Below are 17,758 nucleotides of genomic sequence, written 5' to 3'. Positions count from 1 at the left end.
ATCGAGAATCACGATTATATTAGCGACAATGTTACTTGGCATGAGGGGTTATATTGTGTTCTTAATATCGTCGCTAAGGTTCCATAACCCAACCTCACAAATGAGATCTGATTTAATTATTGACCTCCTTGAAACCAAGTAGCCTGAATTCCATCTTGGTTCGTATTCGTCCTCGTAAGGTAACCTATCCTTACCGAATTTGTGGATGGTTTGATCTGTCATCAATACGTATAAAGTATGCACTGCTGGATCATAACTAATATCCTGAATAGGCTTATCCAGCGCTATTGCATTGTATGGAGATAGTCTTTTAGTTCTCATTGCAGTGCTTCCTAAAATAGAACTTATATCTTCAAAATAACGGGATGATACATGATCCTCATATACCATAGTGGTTGCTCTTCGTAGTGGAGGTTTTGGTGTTGTAGAGTGGTTTCGCCAAAATAGAAGTAAATTCTTACGCTTTCTTAGCGCCGCCTCTGCTTCATCGTTATCGGATCCTATGCCATTGCTAAAACGATTTGCATGCTTCTCTCCATGTAAAACATCATACAAAGCCATAGTTCCAAATTGAAACCCTTCAGGAAAGTCTACCTCGAATATGTCGTCGACTCTCCCATTCCCGTATTCATCCGGTAGGCTAATTGTTTCATTATTGAGCCCAACTTTTATGGTGGGCAGAGAATAGAAAATCAACCTGGAATCTAAATCGTTCCTGTTTCCACAATGGGCGGCAACAACAAAACAGCATTCATTTAATGGTATTATCTTTTGAACTTTAGAATCTGGATATAGTTCTAGGGGATACACCCTCGTCGATTCATCGGAGGACAAAGAGAAATCTTTAATTAAATAGAGCTTTTGACCCAGGTTTGTGGTAGCGATGATATTATCGCCTATTACATTAAACGTCTTAACTGTACTCCAACTCTTGAATGTAAATCGGTTTTCTAAGGTAATCTGTAAATTTGTATTATTTCCCTCCTTATTATCACTGCAATGCTTTGTGACTTTCAACTTGTGAAAAGACATTTCGTTATCAGTGCCCATAACTTTATAATTCAGAATGAATATTTCACCTTGAGGAGTAACAACTAAATGATCCAGCAGTCTTGAATTCTCAAATTTATACGAGTCTATTATTTCATTGGATATTTTGTTTTTTGCTGCAGTTAATAGAACTAGTTTAAGTGATTTCGTAAACGAAATTAATAATACTGTTTTCTTTTCTAAAGGGTTTTCCTCGGTCATTATTGGTATTTCCTTTATTTCTAGAATTTCTTCGGAATCGTCCTTGAGAAGTTGAGAATCTAAACTAACTGCCTTACCGTCAGATAATCTAATACACTCCCATTCCCTCAAGTCCTGGTTCAATACGAGCATTCGATTTATTTTGTCTAGGTACAAGAATTTCTTATTTTTACTCCTTGTAGACTTCAATAAGAAATTTCCATTATTCGAAGTTAGGTATGATAGTTCAAGGACTCTTAAGCCATCAGAGTAGAGTACAAATAATCGGTTGTTGTCTACGTCTGGACAGACTTCAACAATAGAATTGAAATTCCCTAGATGCGGTAGTTTTAGCTTGTAGAAATCCAATTCTTTACTTTGATGAATTGGTGTTAAATTAATAACAAAAATTTCAAATGCACTAAATGCCAAACATTGATTCTTACCAAAACTTCTAAGTTTGATGTCTTTTCCTTGAAAATTAACCCTGCTCGTACACCTAGAACCTTTTTTGAAGCAGTTGTTTTGGTAAGTGCATACTTCAAAGAATGATTCATAATCGAGACAACAGAAATAAGGGCCGTTAATTAACGCCTGCTGAACGTTCAAGTCATACTCATCGGAAAAATCTAGTGAATCATTGATCCAGCTGGAAAAGGGTGTACGAATGACACGGTTTGGTAAAAGTATCCAAATATCATACTTAGTTCGATCATCTGTAGACTCCTTAATCTCAAAATCTATACTCGTAATAGTTCCCAACTGCTTAAAGAACATGCACATGCCTCTGCTACTAGTTAAGTGTGAAACAGGGACGTTGGGTTCATCAACTGCGTCTATATTTTTGATAAAAGAGATATGACCAAGCTTAGTATTCCAAATTATTAAAATGCCGTCATTGTATGCGATGTTTTCAAATTCCCAGCCTGGAGAAATTTTGAGCATTTTTTTATCATTTTCAATGGGGTCGATGTAAATTGTATCTCTAGTTACTTGAATCAGGCTCTTTTTTGTGAAATTTAGAAGGATAGTTTCGTTTTCCGTATCACATAGCAAATCTTCTATATTTATCAATCCTTGGACCGAATCATCATTATCAATTGTTGTCGTCATAGTTAAATCTAATAGGAACATCCTATTATTAGAAACAGCATCAGTCGCAAAGATCAAAGAACTTTCGGTTTTTGATTGTTTTATTCCAAGTCTGTGTAACAGAGCAATATCAAGATTCTTACATTTCCAGATCCTCAGATGCCTGAAAATTTGAAACTGCTTTAAATGAATAACTTGGTGAGTCTTCCTGAGTTTATAATCAATGCAAGGCTGAGTTATTGCATTTGGTGAAGTGAGCCAAACTTGAGAATTTTTTGTGTCATTGATATTAGAGCCTGTGTGTGTGTTATAAATTTTAGAAGACGTAAATGCTAAAATTTGAGAGTTTTCCTCAGTGGAACTATCGACTGTATGTTTGAAAGTGATATTTTTCAAAGGCTTGATAACACCTTTCGTATCTAAACATTTCAAATCTTCCAAAGATAATGTTAGTTCCAACGTTCTACTAAAACTTATAACTATTAGCGCATAGCTCGAGGACTTGGAGTCTAGATTTATCGAATTTGAAGGCAGTGGTGAAATGGATTTTAATCCTTTGAACCTCGTTAGCTCATAAATTTTTAAATTACCGTTTGTTATTGTTGATCGTTCGGTGACGCAGAAACAAATATTTCCCGTTGAGGAGGATATTACGGTACAATATTGAAATTTTCCAAATATATGTGGATCAAGTTCTTGCAATTTTGTTAATAATAAAGGAGCTGGAAAAAATGACTTAATTCCCTTTAGAGCCTTTAATTGGAAGGAGTGAAATTCAGTTTCTCCCGACATGATTTGATTTGCGGAGACTAAAGAAAATTTTAGAGGTGTTTCGACAAGGCAAGCATTCAGTCCAATAGGAATAGTCATATTAGTTTTCTCACCATCAAAAACAGTCAATTGATACACCTCTTTCTTCTTTATTTCATTATTATTCCATTCTATTACAAAATAGACAATTCTGTCATACCTCATAGCTGTTATAAATATAATGAAATATGGATCCAAATCAGAATAATTTGTTGGGAAAAAGGAACCGTTCATAATCATCGAATCGGTCAATGTTAAATTGTTTACTAATTGGAAAGTAAACGGTAAATGGAATTCGAAAAATTTACAAATACCGAGTTCCTTATGTATAAGAACAAACTGCTTCTCGTTCTGGTGCTTAATTATGTTCCACTGGCCTTTTTGTCCCAGATTCCAATATTGTAGCAAATATGTCTCTTTACCATCATCTAGTGGTAAGAGAGATAATAAATGCCCACTGGGTTGAGTGAGCAAGATCAAAGTTGCGATGTTGTTGGGTTTGATGGCTATGCTATCCGATATATCATACCGTATATATGTTATTGATGTCCTACCCGCTTGAAAGATTCCATTGTTTGATACTATTAAACTGAAGTGTTTTTGTTGGATTTCCTCTAATAACTGTAATTCAATTTTTGGCTCTTTAGCATCATCGCTATCACTGCACATTCCTATGTCATCTAATGCTTCTATATCCGAATCATCTAGAGTTTCTGGGTTTTTGTCAACCTCAAAGAGGCTGCTCATAAGGGTGTTATACTTTTGGGGGAAATCATTTGACAAATCAGCACGTTCTTGCAAAATGTATTTTAATACTAGCTTAGAGTTCACTGGACTGGTAATTGGATAACAAAATTGAGGCATTTGACCAATATTCGAATCGTGATATCTGAGCATCATCATGGATGGTTCTAGCTTTGGTTCTCTACAGGGCCTAATCCAAGTTTCAGGGGTTTCCACATTCTGATAAAACAGCTCAGGTTCATTCCACTCACGTGTGGTGTTGGAATCAATTAATAAATTGGGCGAAACTCGGAATGACTTGTGATTTAACCAATCTTGTAGCTCAAGCTTGCCAAAATCTGACGGATGACGGACATAATGTTCATACCTATCTAAACCATGAGTTCGCAGACCTAGCATACTTAATCTATGCTTTGCGTCTTATAAACACCTCCAAAAATGAATATGTGGCGCGAAACGGCCTTCTGTCCTCTTCCAATTCTTATGCACAGCCCATCTCTGGCAGAGGACTATTTGTTGGAAATCTGTCTAACATGACTTCTGTTTCCGGATCAAATGCGGGTAACGTCCTGCCTTTTCCCTTTGTCCTGAATCTATATTATCCCTTTTCTCTTTGCGATTAATTTGAGGTAGCCAGTACTAGATGGACCACGTCTTGTTTAACCCCAATCCAAAAATATCGCCTTAGTTCCTATGTCACGAAAATCAATACTTTTTTCCTTTCTCTTTTCCTTCCCAAAAATGCGTGATCATTTGAAGCTTTTCGTACCTTTCTCCTACTTTCATTATGTTTACGAATTTAGTATTTATATTCACATAGAGTTTTCAAAAGTAATTCTGGTAGAAGAACAGGGTACTGATATCTATGTTGCTTTTTATATACTGCGGTTACTTTAGCCGCCCAACTTTTTTTGGTCCTTTTGTCCTTTTTTTTGGCTTTATTTTCCATCAGATCACGCCCCACGGAATGAAAATTTTTTTGCGGAAATCAGCATCGCTAAAGAAAAGCAGAGATGGAAGCGGGAGAGATAGATGTAATTACAAAGTAAGAGAAGATTAACATATCTATAAGCGGGATTATCATCAAACTCGAGTTTATATTAGCTTTCATTTGTCTTTAGGAAATCAATACCATAATAAAAAAGGACACATAATGGCTCCACCAAAGAAAACAGTTAAGAAGATGGACCTTACGTCATTCTTAAATGATGACACTTTTGGTTCATCTTGGGCTGAAGAAGATGTTGATTTGAATAAGATCACAATTCCTATTGAAACTGCTAACGCAAATACCATCCCATTGTCCGAATTAGCGCACGCTAAAAACAACAGCAACAACATGCGTTCAGGCGGCCTTGGTGGCAGTTTTGGCGGTAGATCTAGATTAGACCCTGCTTTGGGGGGTGCTTCCTCCGATAGAAGAGAGGAATACCCTGTTCCGGATGCTCCACCATACAGAGCTGTCATAAACAACATTCCATGGGATATTACCCCAGAGGGTGTTCAAGCTTGGGTTGAAGATGGTTTAGTTAAGCCTGAAGCCGTTGAAGAAGTTGTTTTACCAAAGAACCTAAGAGATCCAACAAGATTAAAGGGTAATGCTTTTGTCACTTTGAAAGAAAAAGCAGATTTGGTTGCAGTTTTAAAGTTCAATGGTACTAAATTGAATGAAAGAACTGTTTACGTTTCTGTTGCTGCTCCAAGAAGAATGGGTGGTGCAGATGTTGATTGGAGTAGTGCTAGAGGCTCCAATTTCCAGGGCGATGGGAGAGAAGATGCACCTGATCTAGATTGGGGTGCCGCTAGAGGTTCCAACTTTAAAGGTCCAAGAAGAGAAAGAGAAGAAGTTGATATTGATTGGACTGCCGCAAGAGGCTCCAATTTCCAAAACTCCTCGAGACCACCAAGAAGAGAAAGAGAAGAGCCAGACATCGATTGGACTGCCGCTAGAGGCTCTAACTTCCAAAACTCCTCGAGACCACCAAGAAGAGAAAGAGAAGAACCAGACATCGATTGGAGTGCCGCTAGAGGCTCTAACTTCCAAAACTCCTCGAGACCACCAAGAAGAGAAAGAGAAGAACCAGACATCGATTGGAGTGCCGCTAGAGGCTCTAACTTCCAAAACTCTTCAAGACCACCAAGAAGAGAAAGAGAAAAGGAAGAACCAGCTTTGGACTGGGGTGCTGCTAGAGGTGCTCAATTTGGTAAGCCTCAGCAGGTCAAGAACTCTCATAAGGACAGGTCTTTGTCTAACAAGAAGACTACTGAAGAGCAACCAAAGATTCAGAAGTCTGTTTATGATGTTTTACGTACTGAAGATGATGATGAAGATGAAGAGGCTGAAAAACAAAATGGAGATGCAAAAGAAAACAAAGCCGACGCAGCAGTCGGAAAGCTACAGGAAAAAACTGCTCAATTGACTGTTGAAGATGGCGATGATTGGGAAACTGTTGGTAAGAAATAGAGCGTTGTATGATGATAAAATGTACATTTGTATTTACTGTTTGCTTTTTTTCTCTTTCTTTTTTTCCTTCTCTCCTTTCTACCAGGTATTTTAACTCTATATTATATAATTAAAAAATTAAACCATATATTTTGTATTAAGTTTTCATACATGTGTTTACATGTGTTTTTGAATTTATCGTTTTTCTATGCGAGGTAAGTTTTCGAATGTCCCATTTTCCTTTTTTCCTTTTTCAAAAGCCAAAAAGAGCATTAATTAATAATATACAAAAAAGTGATTAAACAACACCATTAAGAGATATATCAGGTATAAACGTACTAGTATCAATAATATTCAGTTACAAAGGAACATGACTATAAGCGAAGCCGATCTATCACCACAAGTTAATCTTCTGCCAATAAAGAGGCCTTCGAGCGAAGGGGTGGAGGACAGTGCAACAATTTTAAAAAAGTGTACGATAGATGATGAAAAGCGTAAAGACAGTGACCCTGATTTTAGTTCCCTTCAAAGGAGGTTACTGCAACAATTAAATGGTACGCTTCCCACGGACGAAAAGATAATCTTCACGTATTTACAAGACTGTCAACAAGAGATCGATAGAATCATTAAACAATCCGTCATTCAGAAGGAGAGTCATTCAGTAATCCTCGTGGGGCCCAGACAAAGCTATAAAACATACCTATTGGACTATGAACTGTCTTTATTGCAGCAATCTTATAATGAGCAGTTTATAACTATCAGGTTAAATGGGTTTATTCACTCGGAACAAACAGCTATTAACGGCATAGCGACTCAATTGGAACAGCAGTTGCAAAAAATACATGGGAGTGAAGAAAAAATTGATGATACTTCATTGGAGGCCATTAGCAGTGGTTCTTTGACAGAAGTGTTTGAAAAAATCCTTTTACTCTTAGATTCCACCACAAAGACAAGAAATGAAGATGGCGGTGAGCTTGATAGAGGTAGTATAACAAAGATAACAGTTGTTTTCATATTCGATGAAATCGATGCTTTTGCTGGGCCGGTGAGGCAGACTTTATTGTACAATCTTTTTGACATGGTAGAACATGCTCGAGTGCCTGTTTGCATTTTTGGCTGTACAACGAAATTGAATATCTTGGAATATTTGGAAAAAAGGGTGAAGAGTAGATTTTCTCAAAGAGTGATTCACATGCCGCAGATACAGAATCTGGACAGTATGATTGATGCCGTCAGAAATTTACTTACAGTTCGCTCTGAAGTCTCCCCCTGGGCTTCGCAATGGAATGATACGTTGGAAAAGGAATTATCAGACCCTCGATCAAATCTGAATAGACATATTAGGATGAATTTCGAAACTTTTAGAGCATTACCTACCTTGAAAAATAGCATAATTCCACTAGTGGCAACATCTAAAAATTTCGGTTCACTTTGTAGCGCCATAAAGTCGTGTTCTTTTTTTGACATATACAATAAGAACCAATTATCTAACAATTTAACGGGAAGATTGCAATCGTTATCCGATTTAGAATTAGCCATTTTGATCTCAGCCGCCAGGGTTGCCTTAAAGGCGAAAGACGGATCCTTTAATTTTAATTTGGCTTATGCAGAATATGAGAAGATGATCAAAGCCATAAATTCCAGAATTCCCACAGTGGCTCCTACTACAAATTTAGGAACAGGTCAAAGTACTTTTTCTATTGATAATACTATCAAGTTATGGTTGAAAAAAGATGTTAAGAATGTTTGGGAAAATTTAGTACAGCTAGACTTTTTTACCGAGAAATCCGCTGTTGGTATAAGAGATAATGCAACTGCAGCATTTTACGCTAGCAATTATCAATTCCAGGGTACCATGATCCCGTTTGACTTAAGAAGCTACCAAATGCAAATCATTCTCCAGGAACTAAGAAGAATTATACCCACATCTAATATGTACTACTCCTGGACGCAACTGTGAGTCTTGCGATCAATATAATGACATTTATCGGCGGCAGCAACTCTGATATTCTTCTACCCTGCTTTCCTAATAAATAAGCTCAAATTTATGCAGGTATCGTATCAAACGGTAGTACACCCATACATCGTACACTCTGTAAATCTGAAAAATTCCCATATGCAATTAACAGAGCATTGGCGAATATAGAAATTGACAGCATTGAAAGGAAGAAGCCAAAAGACTGGCAAAACTAATTGTATAGTATAACAGTACATTCGTGTTCAAGCAGAAAATAATAATAAAATAATATGAGTGATAATGTTCCCCTTGCGGTTCCTCCAAAAACAGAGTTTAATAAATACAAAATTGGCAAAGTGAAGAGTACACCGGCTATCCAACGAGATGCAAAGACTAATTTAACATTCATCAAACTAAGAAAAAGAAGTAGCGAGAAAGTTTACGGCTGCACCGTTTTCCAGAATCATTATCGTGAAGATGAAAAATTGGGACAAGGTACATTTGGTGAAGTTTATAAGGGAATTCATTTAGAGACTCAAAGACAAGTGGCGATGAAAAAAATTATAGTTAGCGTAGAAAAAGATCTGTTTCCTATAACTGCACAACGAGAGATTACCATTCTAAAGCGTTTGAACCACAAAAACATTATCAAGTTAATCGAAATGGTGTATGACCATTCACCAGATATTACAAATGCGGCATCCAGCAACCTGCATAAGTCATTTTATATGATTCTGCCGTACATGGTAGCAGATCTCTCTGGAGTTTTGCATAATCCGAGAATCAACTTAGAAACGTGCGATATAAAAAATATGATGCTACAAATATTAGAAGGCTTAAATTACATTCATTGCGCAAAATTCATGCATAGGGATATAAAGACAGCAAATATTTTGATTGACCACAACGGTGTTTTAAAGCTTGCCGATTTTGGTTTAGCAAGACTGTATTATGGCTGTCCTCCAAATTTAAAGTATCCTGGTGGTGCAGGTTCTGGCGCCAAATATACATCAGTAGTGGTGACAAGATGGTATAGAGCACCTGAGTTGGTTCTTGGTGATAAACAATATACGACAGCCGTTGATATATGGGGAGTTGGATGCGTTTTTGCAGAATTTTTTGAGAAAAAACCCATTTTACAGGGTAAAACGGATATTGATCAGGGGCATGCCATTTTCAAACTACTAGGCACACCAGCAGAAGAAGATTGGGTCATGGCTAGGTATTTGCCAGGTGCTGAACTAACAACAACGAATTACAAACCAACGTTAAAGGAAAGATTTGGCAAATATCTAAGCGAAACAGGTCTAGATTTTTTAAGACACTTATTAGCATTAGATCCCTACAAGAGATTGACGGCTATGTCTGCCAAACACCATCCTTGGTTTAAAGAGGACCCTTTGCCATCAGAGAAGATAACATTACCAACCGAAGAAAGTCACGAAGCTGATATCAAGAGATACAAGGAAGAAATGCACCAGTCATTGTCCCAAAGAGTACCTACAGCACCAAGAGGTCATATAGTTGAAAAGGATGAATCTCCTGCCGTGAAAAATATTGGGGCGATTCCAAAAGGCCCCAAAAAAGATGACGCAAATTTTTTGGCTCCAACGAAGAACGTAGTACCTAAGCCGCCCCCTCCGAAAATAAGAGATCTACACCAAACTCCCAGGCCGTATCATGTGAACAATGAATATGCTAAAAATGCGATTGCACCGCCTGCTGCCCCTGCAGGAGTTAATAGATACGGTTTCAACAATAGTTCCAGAAATAATCGCTTCAATGGTAGCAGTACCGCACCTAATAATAGCAGGAACCCCGTAAATCGATTTCATCCTGAGACAAACGGCAGCTCTAAATATACCAAGGCGCCTTTGCCACTGGGGCCACAGTCAAGATACCAGGGTAATTCAAGTGATTCGAGGTACAAAAGCTCCCCAAATGACTCTAGATACCATCACCCTAGGTATCTTAACAAGCCGGAAACCAGCTTTAATAGGCCACCACAAAAGTATAGTCGCCAAGAACCCAATGCACAGATCAACCGGAATTATAATCCTTCTAACGGTCCCCGCAATGCTGCTGGTGATTATCATCAAGGCTCGAGACCGGCCCACCCGCAGTTTCCAGTATCATCCTCTCAGGGCCAGCATCAGCTTGTGGGTAAACCAATAGAGAAAAAAAACGGAAGCTTTAAGGATGAGAGAGCGAAACCAGATGAGCCTAAGGAGTTTCAAAATAGTGATATTGCAGATCTATATTAGACTATACTATTCTCTTCTCCTCTTTCTGGCCTTTTGGCTAGATAAGGAAAGTTGTATATTGACTACTATGTAATCTACCACGTTTTGTCACTGTCTCTCTTTTCAAACAGTTTATCACGTTATTGTCAAAACCTCGGTTCATCGTATTAGACAGACGCATCACATTGCAGCCACGAGAAGTGGAGCTTTATCCTGGACATTTTGTGAACCTGTGCCAATGTTTAACTGAACGACAGTAAGGACTGTACACCCAAATTCAGGATGCTTAGTTCTACGAAGGATTATCCCTTTCTGATTTGCAACGTGAAAAGAACTAAATTTTCCTGTAATATCATATATACCATTTAGAAAAGTGCCAAAAAAACCGATAACGATTATTTTAAAGGCGTTTTATATAAGAAAAGAAGTAAAGAGAAACAACGTTAACTAAAAATGAGGGGAAAGGGAGTGAAAAGAAAAAAATTCCTGACTAAGTAACTGGTTCGACGTTCCAGATTGTATCAGAGTATTCTTCGATACAACGATCACTGCTAAAGAAACCGACGTTGGCAACACTCAAGATACTCTTCTTCAACCACTCTGACCTTTGGTTGTGGAACTCTTGGTCTACTAACTCATGGGTGGCCAGATAGGATTCAAAGTCGTCACTAACCAAATAATAATCGCCATGATATTTAATACTGTCAACTAATGGCTTGAATTCATTTGGATTTTCTGGAGAAAATTGCCCACTTTCAATAAAGGATAAAACAGAATCCAAGCCAGATGGTAAGTCTTGTGGATGGTATTGGTGGTTATATCTCAACTCTTCGACATTTTCACTCAGGTTACCAAACAAGAAGACATTATCTTCACCAATTTCCCTTGTGATTTCCACATTGGCACCATCGACAGTACCGATAATCAAACCACCGTTCATGACAAATTTCATGTTGGAAGTACCTGACGCTTCAGTACCAGCAGTTGAAATATGCTCACTCAAGTCACTCGCTGGGATAATGATTTCAGCTTTGGAAACATTGTAATCAGCAACGAAGACAACCTTCAATAAGTGCTCAATTGATTCATCGTTATTAACAATGTCAGCAACAGAGTTGACCAATTTGATGATTAGTTTAGCCATGTAGTAACCAGGAGCACTCTTACCGCCAAAAATTGAAACCTTACGTGGATATTTCTTGGCCACTTCTTCAATGGAAGCACCGTTCTTCAGCATATTTTTCATTGCCAAGTAACGGTAGATGATACCAAAGACGTTCAGTTGTTGACGCTTATATTCATGAATACGTTTAACTTGTATATCAAACAAGGTGTCGTCCAAATACTCTCTATTAATGATGTCTACGCCATCATTTTCCTTTTTGATTAAATCTACTAATCTGATCTTATTATTAAGCTTGACTTGGTTCCATTTTTTCAAGAATTCCTTATCTTCAACGTATTTTCCTAACTGGGTCAACTTGGCCATGTCCAGCAAATACTCCTCTGCTGGATCGTTAAGAGTTTCACTGATCAGTTTAGCCAAGAAAGGATTAGCTTGCTTCAACCATCTTCTTGGCGTGATACCGTTAGTGACATTGACAAACTTTGATGGGCCATAAAATTTGACAAAATCTTTGAAAATTGTCGTTTTGATCAATTCGGAGTGCAATTCAGCAACACCATTTACCTTATGGGAACCAACAATAGCCAAAAAGGCCATTCTAATCTGCCTTTCTGGAGAGTTTTCCTCGATAATGGATATACGAGACAAAAGATCAACGTCCTTGGGGAACTTTTTTGCCACGTCTTGCAAGAAGAACCAGTTGATGTCATAAATAATCTCCAGATGTCTAGGCAGCAAATGACCGAAGAGGCCAACGGGCCATTTCTCCAGGGCCTCTTGCATAACAGTGTGGTTGGTGTAAGCAAAGGTCTTGGTCACAATGTCCCAAGCCTCGTGCCAGTCAAGTTTTTCTAGATCGACCAAGACTCTCTGCAATTCGACGATTGCTAAAGTTGGGTGAGTATCATTCAATTGGATAGCCACTTGGTCAGGAAATTCGGTCCATGGTCTCTTAGATTTTTTGAATCTTCTCAAGATATCGTGTAAGGACGCAGCACACCAGAAGTATTGTTGCTTCAATCTCAACTCCTTACCTTGAGCAAAATTATCGTTTGGATACAACACAGCGGTTATAGATTCAGCGCGTTGTTGTTGGGCCACAGAGTTCTTATAATCACCGTTGTTGAATTTTGCAAAATCGAATTCTGTCGTTGGCCTTGCTTGCCACAGTCTTAAGTTATTTACATTAGAAGTTTTGAAACCTGGAACTGGGAAATCATATGCAACAGCAAGAACTCTTTCCCCACCGATCCATTGTGACGCGCTTAGTGTAGTTTTGCCGCCTTCTGGTCTATCAACATAACCGTAAAAGGTAACTGGAATTTGTACCTCGTTACGCTCAATTTCCCATGGATTACCAGAATTTAACCAGTAATCTGGGGTTTCTACTTGGTAACCGTCAATAATCTTTTGAGCAAAGATACCATACTCATAACGTAGACCATAACCCCAGGCAGGAATGCCTTCTGTTGCCATTGAGTCTACGAAGCAAGCTGCAAGACGACCTAGACCACCATTACCTAAACCTGCATCCGGTTCTTGGTCTAGGACATCCTCTAACTTGAAACCCAAATCATCTAAAGCTCCCTTGATCATTTCTCTTGGTTCTTTCTTTGATGCGGCAGGGTCTTCCGGGTCTTCAATTTTCATGTTAATCAGGGCATTGTCCAAAGCTCTACCCATCAAAAACTCCAAAGACAGATAATAAACTCTCTTTGGGTCTCTAGTGGTAAATTTTTGCTGAGTTTTATTCCAGTCAATGACCAAATTGTCACGGATACTCATCGAAGCAGCCTCATAAGCAGCCATGTCATCACAATTATATAGAGAACGTGCTAATGTAGTTTCCACGTGATCAATAAATCTATCTTGAAAATCTTCAGCCTTGTCAAACTTTTTGACTTGATGCTTGTTCCACAACGACCTTGACTTTAAAGGAATCATCGTGTCAATTGACTTGATTTCTTGTGGAAGAAACCCTGTAAGTCTCCTGGTAAGTCTTGGGATTTGATGTGGAGAGGCGGGTTCCTCAGTTATCATATCATTGGTAGTACTTGTACTGGCTGGCGGCATTGTTCAAAAAGAAATTAAGTTAACAGCTACTTTGTTGAAATTGCAATATAAAAAAGTCAAAAAAGATCTAATTTTTTTTTGGAGCTTTTTAGTAAACGTTAACTCCTCAACTCTTTACTTACTTAGATTACAACAGCAAGCAAAAAAACTTATAGTACTTAATACGTAATCAAGCAAGAAGGTACAACAAAAAGAAGGGAAGGCACAAAGAATCTGGTCTTACAGCAACAGAAAACTTCCTGCTCCTTTTATACATATAATCATATTCATCGGTGTTCCTTCCTTATCTTCGTAGCAAGCACATGGTAGTTATTAACCTCCCCTGAAACTTTTTTAGCGAAAATTATCCACCCCTTACTTATTTCCTCGAGAGTATGTAAAAAGTAAAAATACAATAACGGTAATTGGGGAAGGCGTTCCTTGTGAACTCAGAATGCTATCCTTGAAATGTCGAAGCTGCTGGCTGCATCTCGCAGAACTTCCTCTTCCGTTGAGCGTTGTCTTCTTCACCCCACAGTGGTACTAGGAGATGCCGCTACCCCTTGAAGGGCCTTCCCGCTGTGGGGCAGCGGCCTTTTTTCCTCAGTGGGAAATAATCATAGAAAGCACCGGGGTATATTTTATTGTCTATCAGGAGAAGAGATCGTATACAGATGTTTATGCGATGTTTTACCTTCGTTAGTTGCCTTACTAGTCAGCTAATTAGTATAGGCAATAGCATATTCCCGATGAGTGTCGCGTTCCTACGAGTTTTCCAGAGCTGCTTAGTGCGTTTTTTCGTCAATGGAACCCGTACTTTGTCTTAGATACCCTGGAGAATCATGTAGAGCAATGAGGGAGAGCGCAAAAATAAAACTTGCGCAAGCCCGGAATCGAACCGGGGGCCCAACGATGGCAACGTTGGATTTTACCACTAAACCACTTGCGCTTGCTATTAGATGAAAGAGGAGTTGATTCATTTTGTGATTCTCATTATTCCTTCCTGTTCAAGGTAACCCACGAGGAAGGAAGAGAAAAATAGAGTGGTATTGTTTACCTTATAGAATGAATAATATCTGTGAGAAATAGGCGCCTTCTTTTTTTTGTAAAGGAAATATTATATGTTTATAGTATAAACTAGAGGTCCTCCTCGAGGATATGGGAATCCGAGATAGGAAATCACCAATTCTACGTAAATATCGTACTTATTTGGTAGAAATGATAATATTCTACTAGCCAATGATGATAGTTGATTTTTATACCAACAATTTGTTTAAAAAAAAATCCTAATAATTAGTTTTGCGGCAGATGCGCATTCCTATATAAACAATCTTTGAGGTAGAGTTCTCTTTCATAAAAAAACAATAAAAAATGACGTCGAGAGATGGGATTTTCGCCTTGCCTTAGTATACCTTTATTTCCCTCTTATGACCGGATCTGAATAATAAGTCTTCTATATTTTATTTCTTCCTAAAAGAAAAATGTATGCATTGTAAATAACTTTTTACAACCATTGTAACAAGTTATTTAAAGCCAAGGGCTTGTAAATTTAGCGTCAAAACTCCTGCTTAAGAAGATAATTTGAATTTCGAGCTAGAACATTTACCAGTTAGGATATTCTTAGGGAACGTGTAACCAGCATCTTCCCAAGTAGTTAAGTTTGCATTCTGGAATGCATTTAAGTGCGATTGAATATAATCATATGTTGGATAGTCACTTGGATCGCATGTCACGGATACAGCGTTACTTGGTTGGTATATTCTCACATAGTCAATCGACATGACCACTGGGAAGAAAATATACTGCCAATCGATATAAGCCCAATTGTTGGAAATACCCAGATTTAGAATAACGGACATTGGTTCTTTACTAATTCTTCTCCAACCAATATTACCATCAGGATGTAAAGCTTTAGCATGAATAGTATAAGTTGGAGTATCACCAACAAACCAGCGGATATAACCATCATCGTCGTCATTCAAATATTCAATGGCGTATTTTTGGAAATAACCACCATATTCACCGAATTCATACCAAGTTACATTCAAAGTGGAGACAGCAGACACGGCTTGTTGGAATGGACCACCTGCATAAGTGTTCATGGTTGTTGTCGTGAAATTGTAAACCTCGATGAAATCATAGTCAGGCATATACCAGATATCAAAGGGTGCAATTTGCAAGGATTGAGAGGCTACACCTACACCAATCTTGGTATCAGTTTCACCTTCCAGAACATCAATTTCTGGAGCTCCTCTACCAACACCTTGATTTGGATGATCTTCACCATCACAAGTACAAATACTTAACTTTTGTCCTGGCAAGTAAGAAATACCATCTGGGGAACTTTGATTGGGCGTAATACCAGCATCACATGATTCATAAGAATAGGGCCAGACACCTTGGGTACTAGCCAAATAACCGGGTCTTCCTAAATTACCCATAGTCCAAAGACCGGGCCATAAACCTGAAACACGACCATAGTTTGGTAGATTTGCAGAAATTTCTAGGGCACCCTGAGTGAAACAGACCTTATTCCAACTTTGTAACATACCTGATCTGTAATATAAGCCATGATTCTTAAAGGCATCCATTCTCAACTGCAAGGTACCGTTCACAGTAGTAGAAGCATCTGGACTATACCATTCCAAATCCTTAGTGGCATCGTAGTGAACATCAGGGGCTGTCCAGTATGGATCATCTCCATCATAAAATGTTCTGCCTTCTGCATTAAACTCATCGGAAAATACCAATTCCCACTTAGAACCATCCATAGCTTCTCTTGTCTTCGCAGTATCAGGCGTGTCTGGATCAACCAGAGATGTTCTAATAGCGGATAGTTGAGGATACTGATATAGAGTTAAATACGTAACTTCTTCGACGGTGCTTTCGTGATCAATAGCACCGGTAAAAGTCAACGCTGGCAAAACAATGAAAATAAAGATGGCTGCCAGAAACAAAAGTAATACACCAGCTAGTCCACTAGCAGACCTTTTATCCATGTATTTAAAGTCATCTATGAACCTCCTTCTATCCAGCCTTGCCTCTTCTTCAGGGTCAGGATTGTGCAAATAATCATCTTCTTCCTTTTCATCTATCATAAGTGGGAAAGATGAAGCAGGATATCCACCAAATGGTGAAAAATCTTGCTCGCCCAAAAATGGATTAGAAGAGAATGATGCGGACGACTCGTTTCCTGGAGATGATGTTGGCGAGCGACCATGGTGGTTCAGTTGGGTCATAGAAGTGACTCTGGAACCTACTAAGGGATATCTATCAAATTCTGGCGGCGAGAGAATATCATTCTTGGACAAATTAGAATTCAAAGAAGGGGAAGAGGCTATGGCTCTATGTGGTGGCTGAAGAAATGTGTTATCATTAGCCGTACTCACAACTCTACTGTTGTTCTTTGAATAGTAACCTTTGTAATCAGATACACCATTATTTTGACTTAAATCTAAACGAGAATTGTCATGAAGTAGCGAAGAGTCACTCCCCTGTGGCTGATAATGAACAGAAGAAGAAAGAGACTCTCCATCACGCTCATTAAATTCTTCGTCACTCCCCATAAAAGGGTTCGTAAGACCAGCATTGTTGTCGGTATTGTTGTCATTCTGTTGTTCAAAAGATGGAGATGGAGAAAGAGCAGAACGATCACGATCGTCCCCTGTACCATCCGTGTCCAGGTTTGTGCTACTAAAGTTGTGTGTTTCTGTCAGATTTCTTAAAGGCATTAGGGCAAAGGAATGAGCGATATACCTGTTCTGTAGGCTTCAGATGATTTAACGAGAGAAAAATGTTGTGCAACTACTAACTTGCCTTAGTAGAAAAATTCTAACAACAATAGATTTATAAACAATAAAGTAACGAACACTAATATGAGAGGACAAATAACGATAACAATATGCAGCTTTCTCGAGCACTTGTTGTAATACGAAAGCTTTGAGCTGAAAGTAAAAAAAGAGGAAACCGTTCGTGTTTCTTAAGTGTTTCTGGAAACCAAAAATATTTTAACGGTTGTTGTTTTTTCGACCGTTGCTAGTTAAATTTTATTTGAAGTTGTT

General features: G+C 38.3%; 6 protein-coding genes and 1 non-coding gene across 7 annotated transcripts; 3 read left to right on the top strand and 4 right to left on the bottom strand.

Moving 5' to 3' along the window:
- Positions 1-48: 48 nt before the first annotated feature.
- MMS1 (Mms1p) lies at positions 49-4,275 on the bottom strand (the record flags this gene model as incomplete). The annotated part of the gene is made up of 1 exon (XM_033914013.1): positions 49-4,275. One exon carries the CDS (start codon positions 4,273-4,275, stop codon positions 49-51), a length of 4,227 nt encoding a protein of 1,408 aa, XP_033769904.1.
- Positions 4,276-5,029: 754 nt separating this feature from the next.
- On the top strand, positions 5,030-6,340 carry TIF3 (Tif3p; the record flags this gene model as incomplete). The annotated part of the gene is made up of 1 exon (XM_033914012.1): positions 5,030-6,340. The coding sequence occupies one exon, from the start codon at positions 5,030-5,032 to the stop codon at positions 6,338-6,340; it is 1,311 nt and encodes a 436-aa protein (XP_033769903.1).
- Positions 6,341-6,689: 349 nt separating this feature from the next.
- Positions 6,690-8,279, top strand: ORC4 (origin recognition complex subunit 4; the record flags this gene model as incomplete). Its single annotated transcript, XM_033914011.1, has 1 exon — positions 6,690-8,279. One exon carries the CDS (start codon positions 6,690-6,692, stop codon positions 8,277-8,279), a length of 1,590 nt encoding a protein of 529 aa, XP_033769902.1.
- Positions 8,280-8,566: 287 nt separating this feature from the next.
- SGV1 (cyclin-dependent serine/threonine protein kinase SGV1) lies at positions 8,567-10,540 on the top strand (the record flags this gene model as incomplete). Its single annotated transcript, XM_033914010.1, has 1 exon — positions 8,567-10,540. The coding sequence occupies one exon, from the start codon at positions 8,567-8,569 to the stop codon at positions 10,538-10,540; it is 1,974 nt and encodes a 657-aa protein (XP_033769901.1).
- A 469-nt stretch (positions 10,541-11,009) lies between these two features.
- Positions 11,010-13,718, bottom strand: GPH1 (glycogen phosphorylase; the record flags this gene model as incomplete). The annotated part of the gene is made up of 1 exon (XM_033914009.1): positions 11,010-13,718. The coding sequence occupies one exon, from the start codon at positions 13,716-13,718 to the stop codon at positions 11,010-11,012; it is 2,709 nt and encodes a 902-aa protein (XP_033769900.1).
- An 857-nt stretch (positions 13,719-14,575) lies between these two features.
- Positions 14,576-14,646, bottom strand: SPAR_Ptrna16G. The gene has a single exon. It is a non-coding gene; the product is annotated as a tRNA-Gly (tRNA).
- Positions 14,647-15,265: 619 nt separating this feature from the next.
- Positions 15,266-17,428, bottom strand: KRE6 (beta-glucan synthesis-associated protein KRE6; the record flags this gene model as incomplete). Its single annotated transcript, XM_033914008.1, has 1 exon — positions 15,266-17,428. The coding sequence occupies one exon, from the start codon at positions 17,426-17,428 to the stop codon at positions 15,266-15,268; it is 2,163 nt and encodes a 720-aa protein (XP_033769899.1).
- Between the last annotated feature and the right edge of the window lie 330 nt (positions 17,429-17,758).

The sequence above is a fragment of the Saccharomyces paradoxus genome, chromosome XVI, assembly GCF_002079055.1.
Source record: "Saccharomyces paradoxus chromosome XVI, complete sequence".
NCBI classification, from domain to species: domain Eukaryota; kingdom Fungi; phylum Ascomycota; class Saccharomycetes; order Saccharomycetales; family Saccharomycetaceae; genus Saccharomyces; species Saccharomyces paradoxus.
Note: the sequence above shows the minus strand (reverse complement) of the source record. Positions and strands in the feature narration are given on the sequence as shown.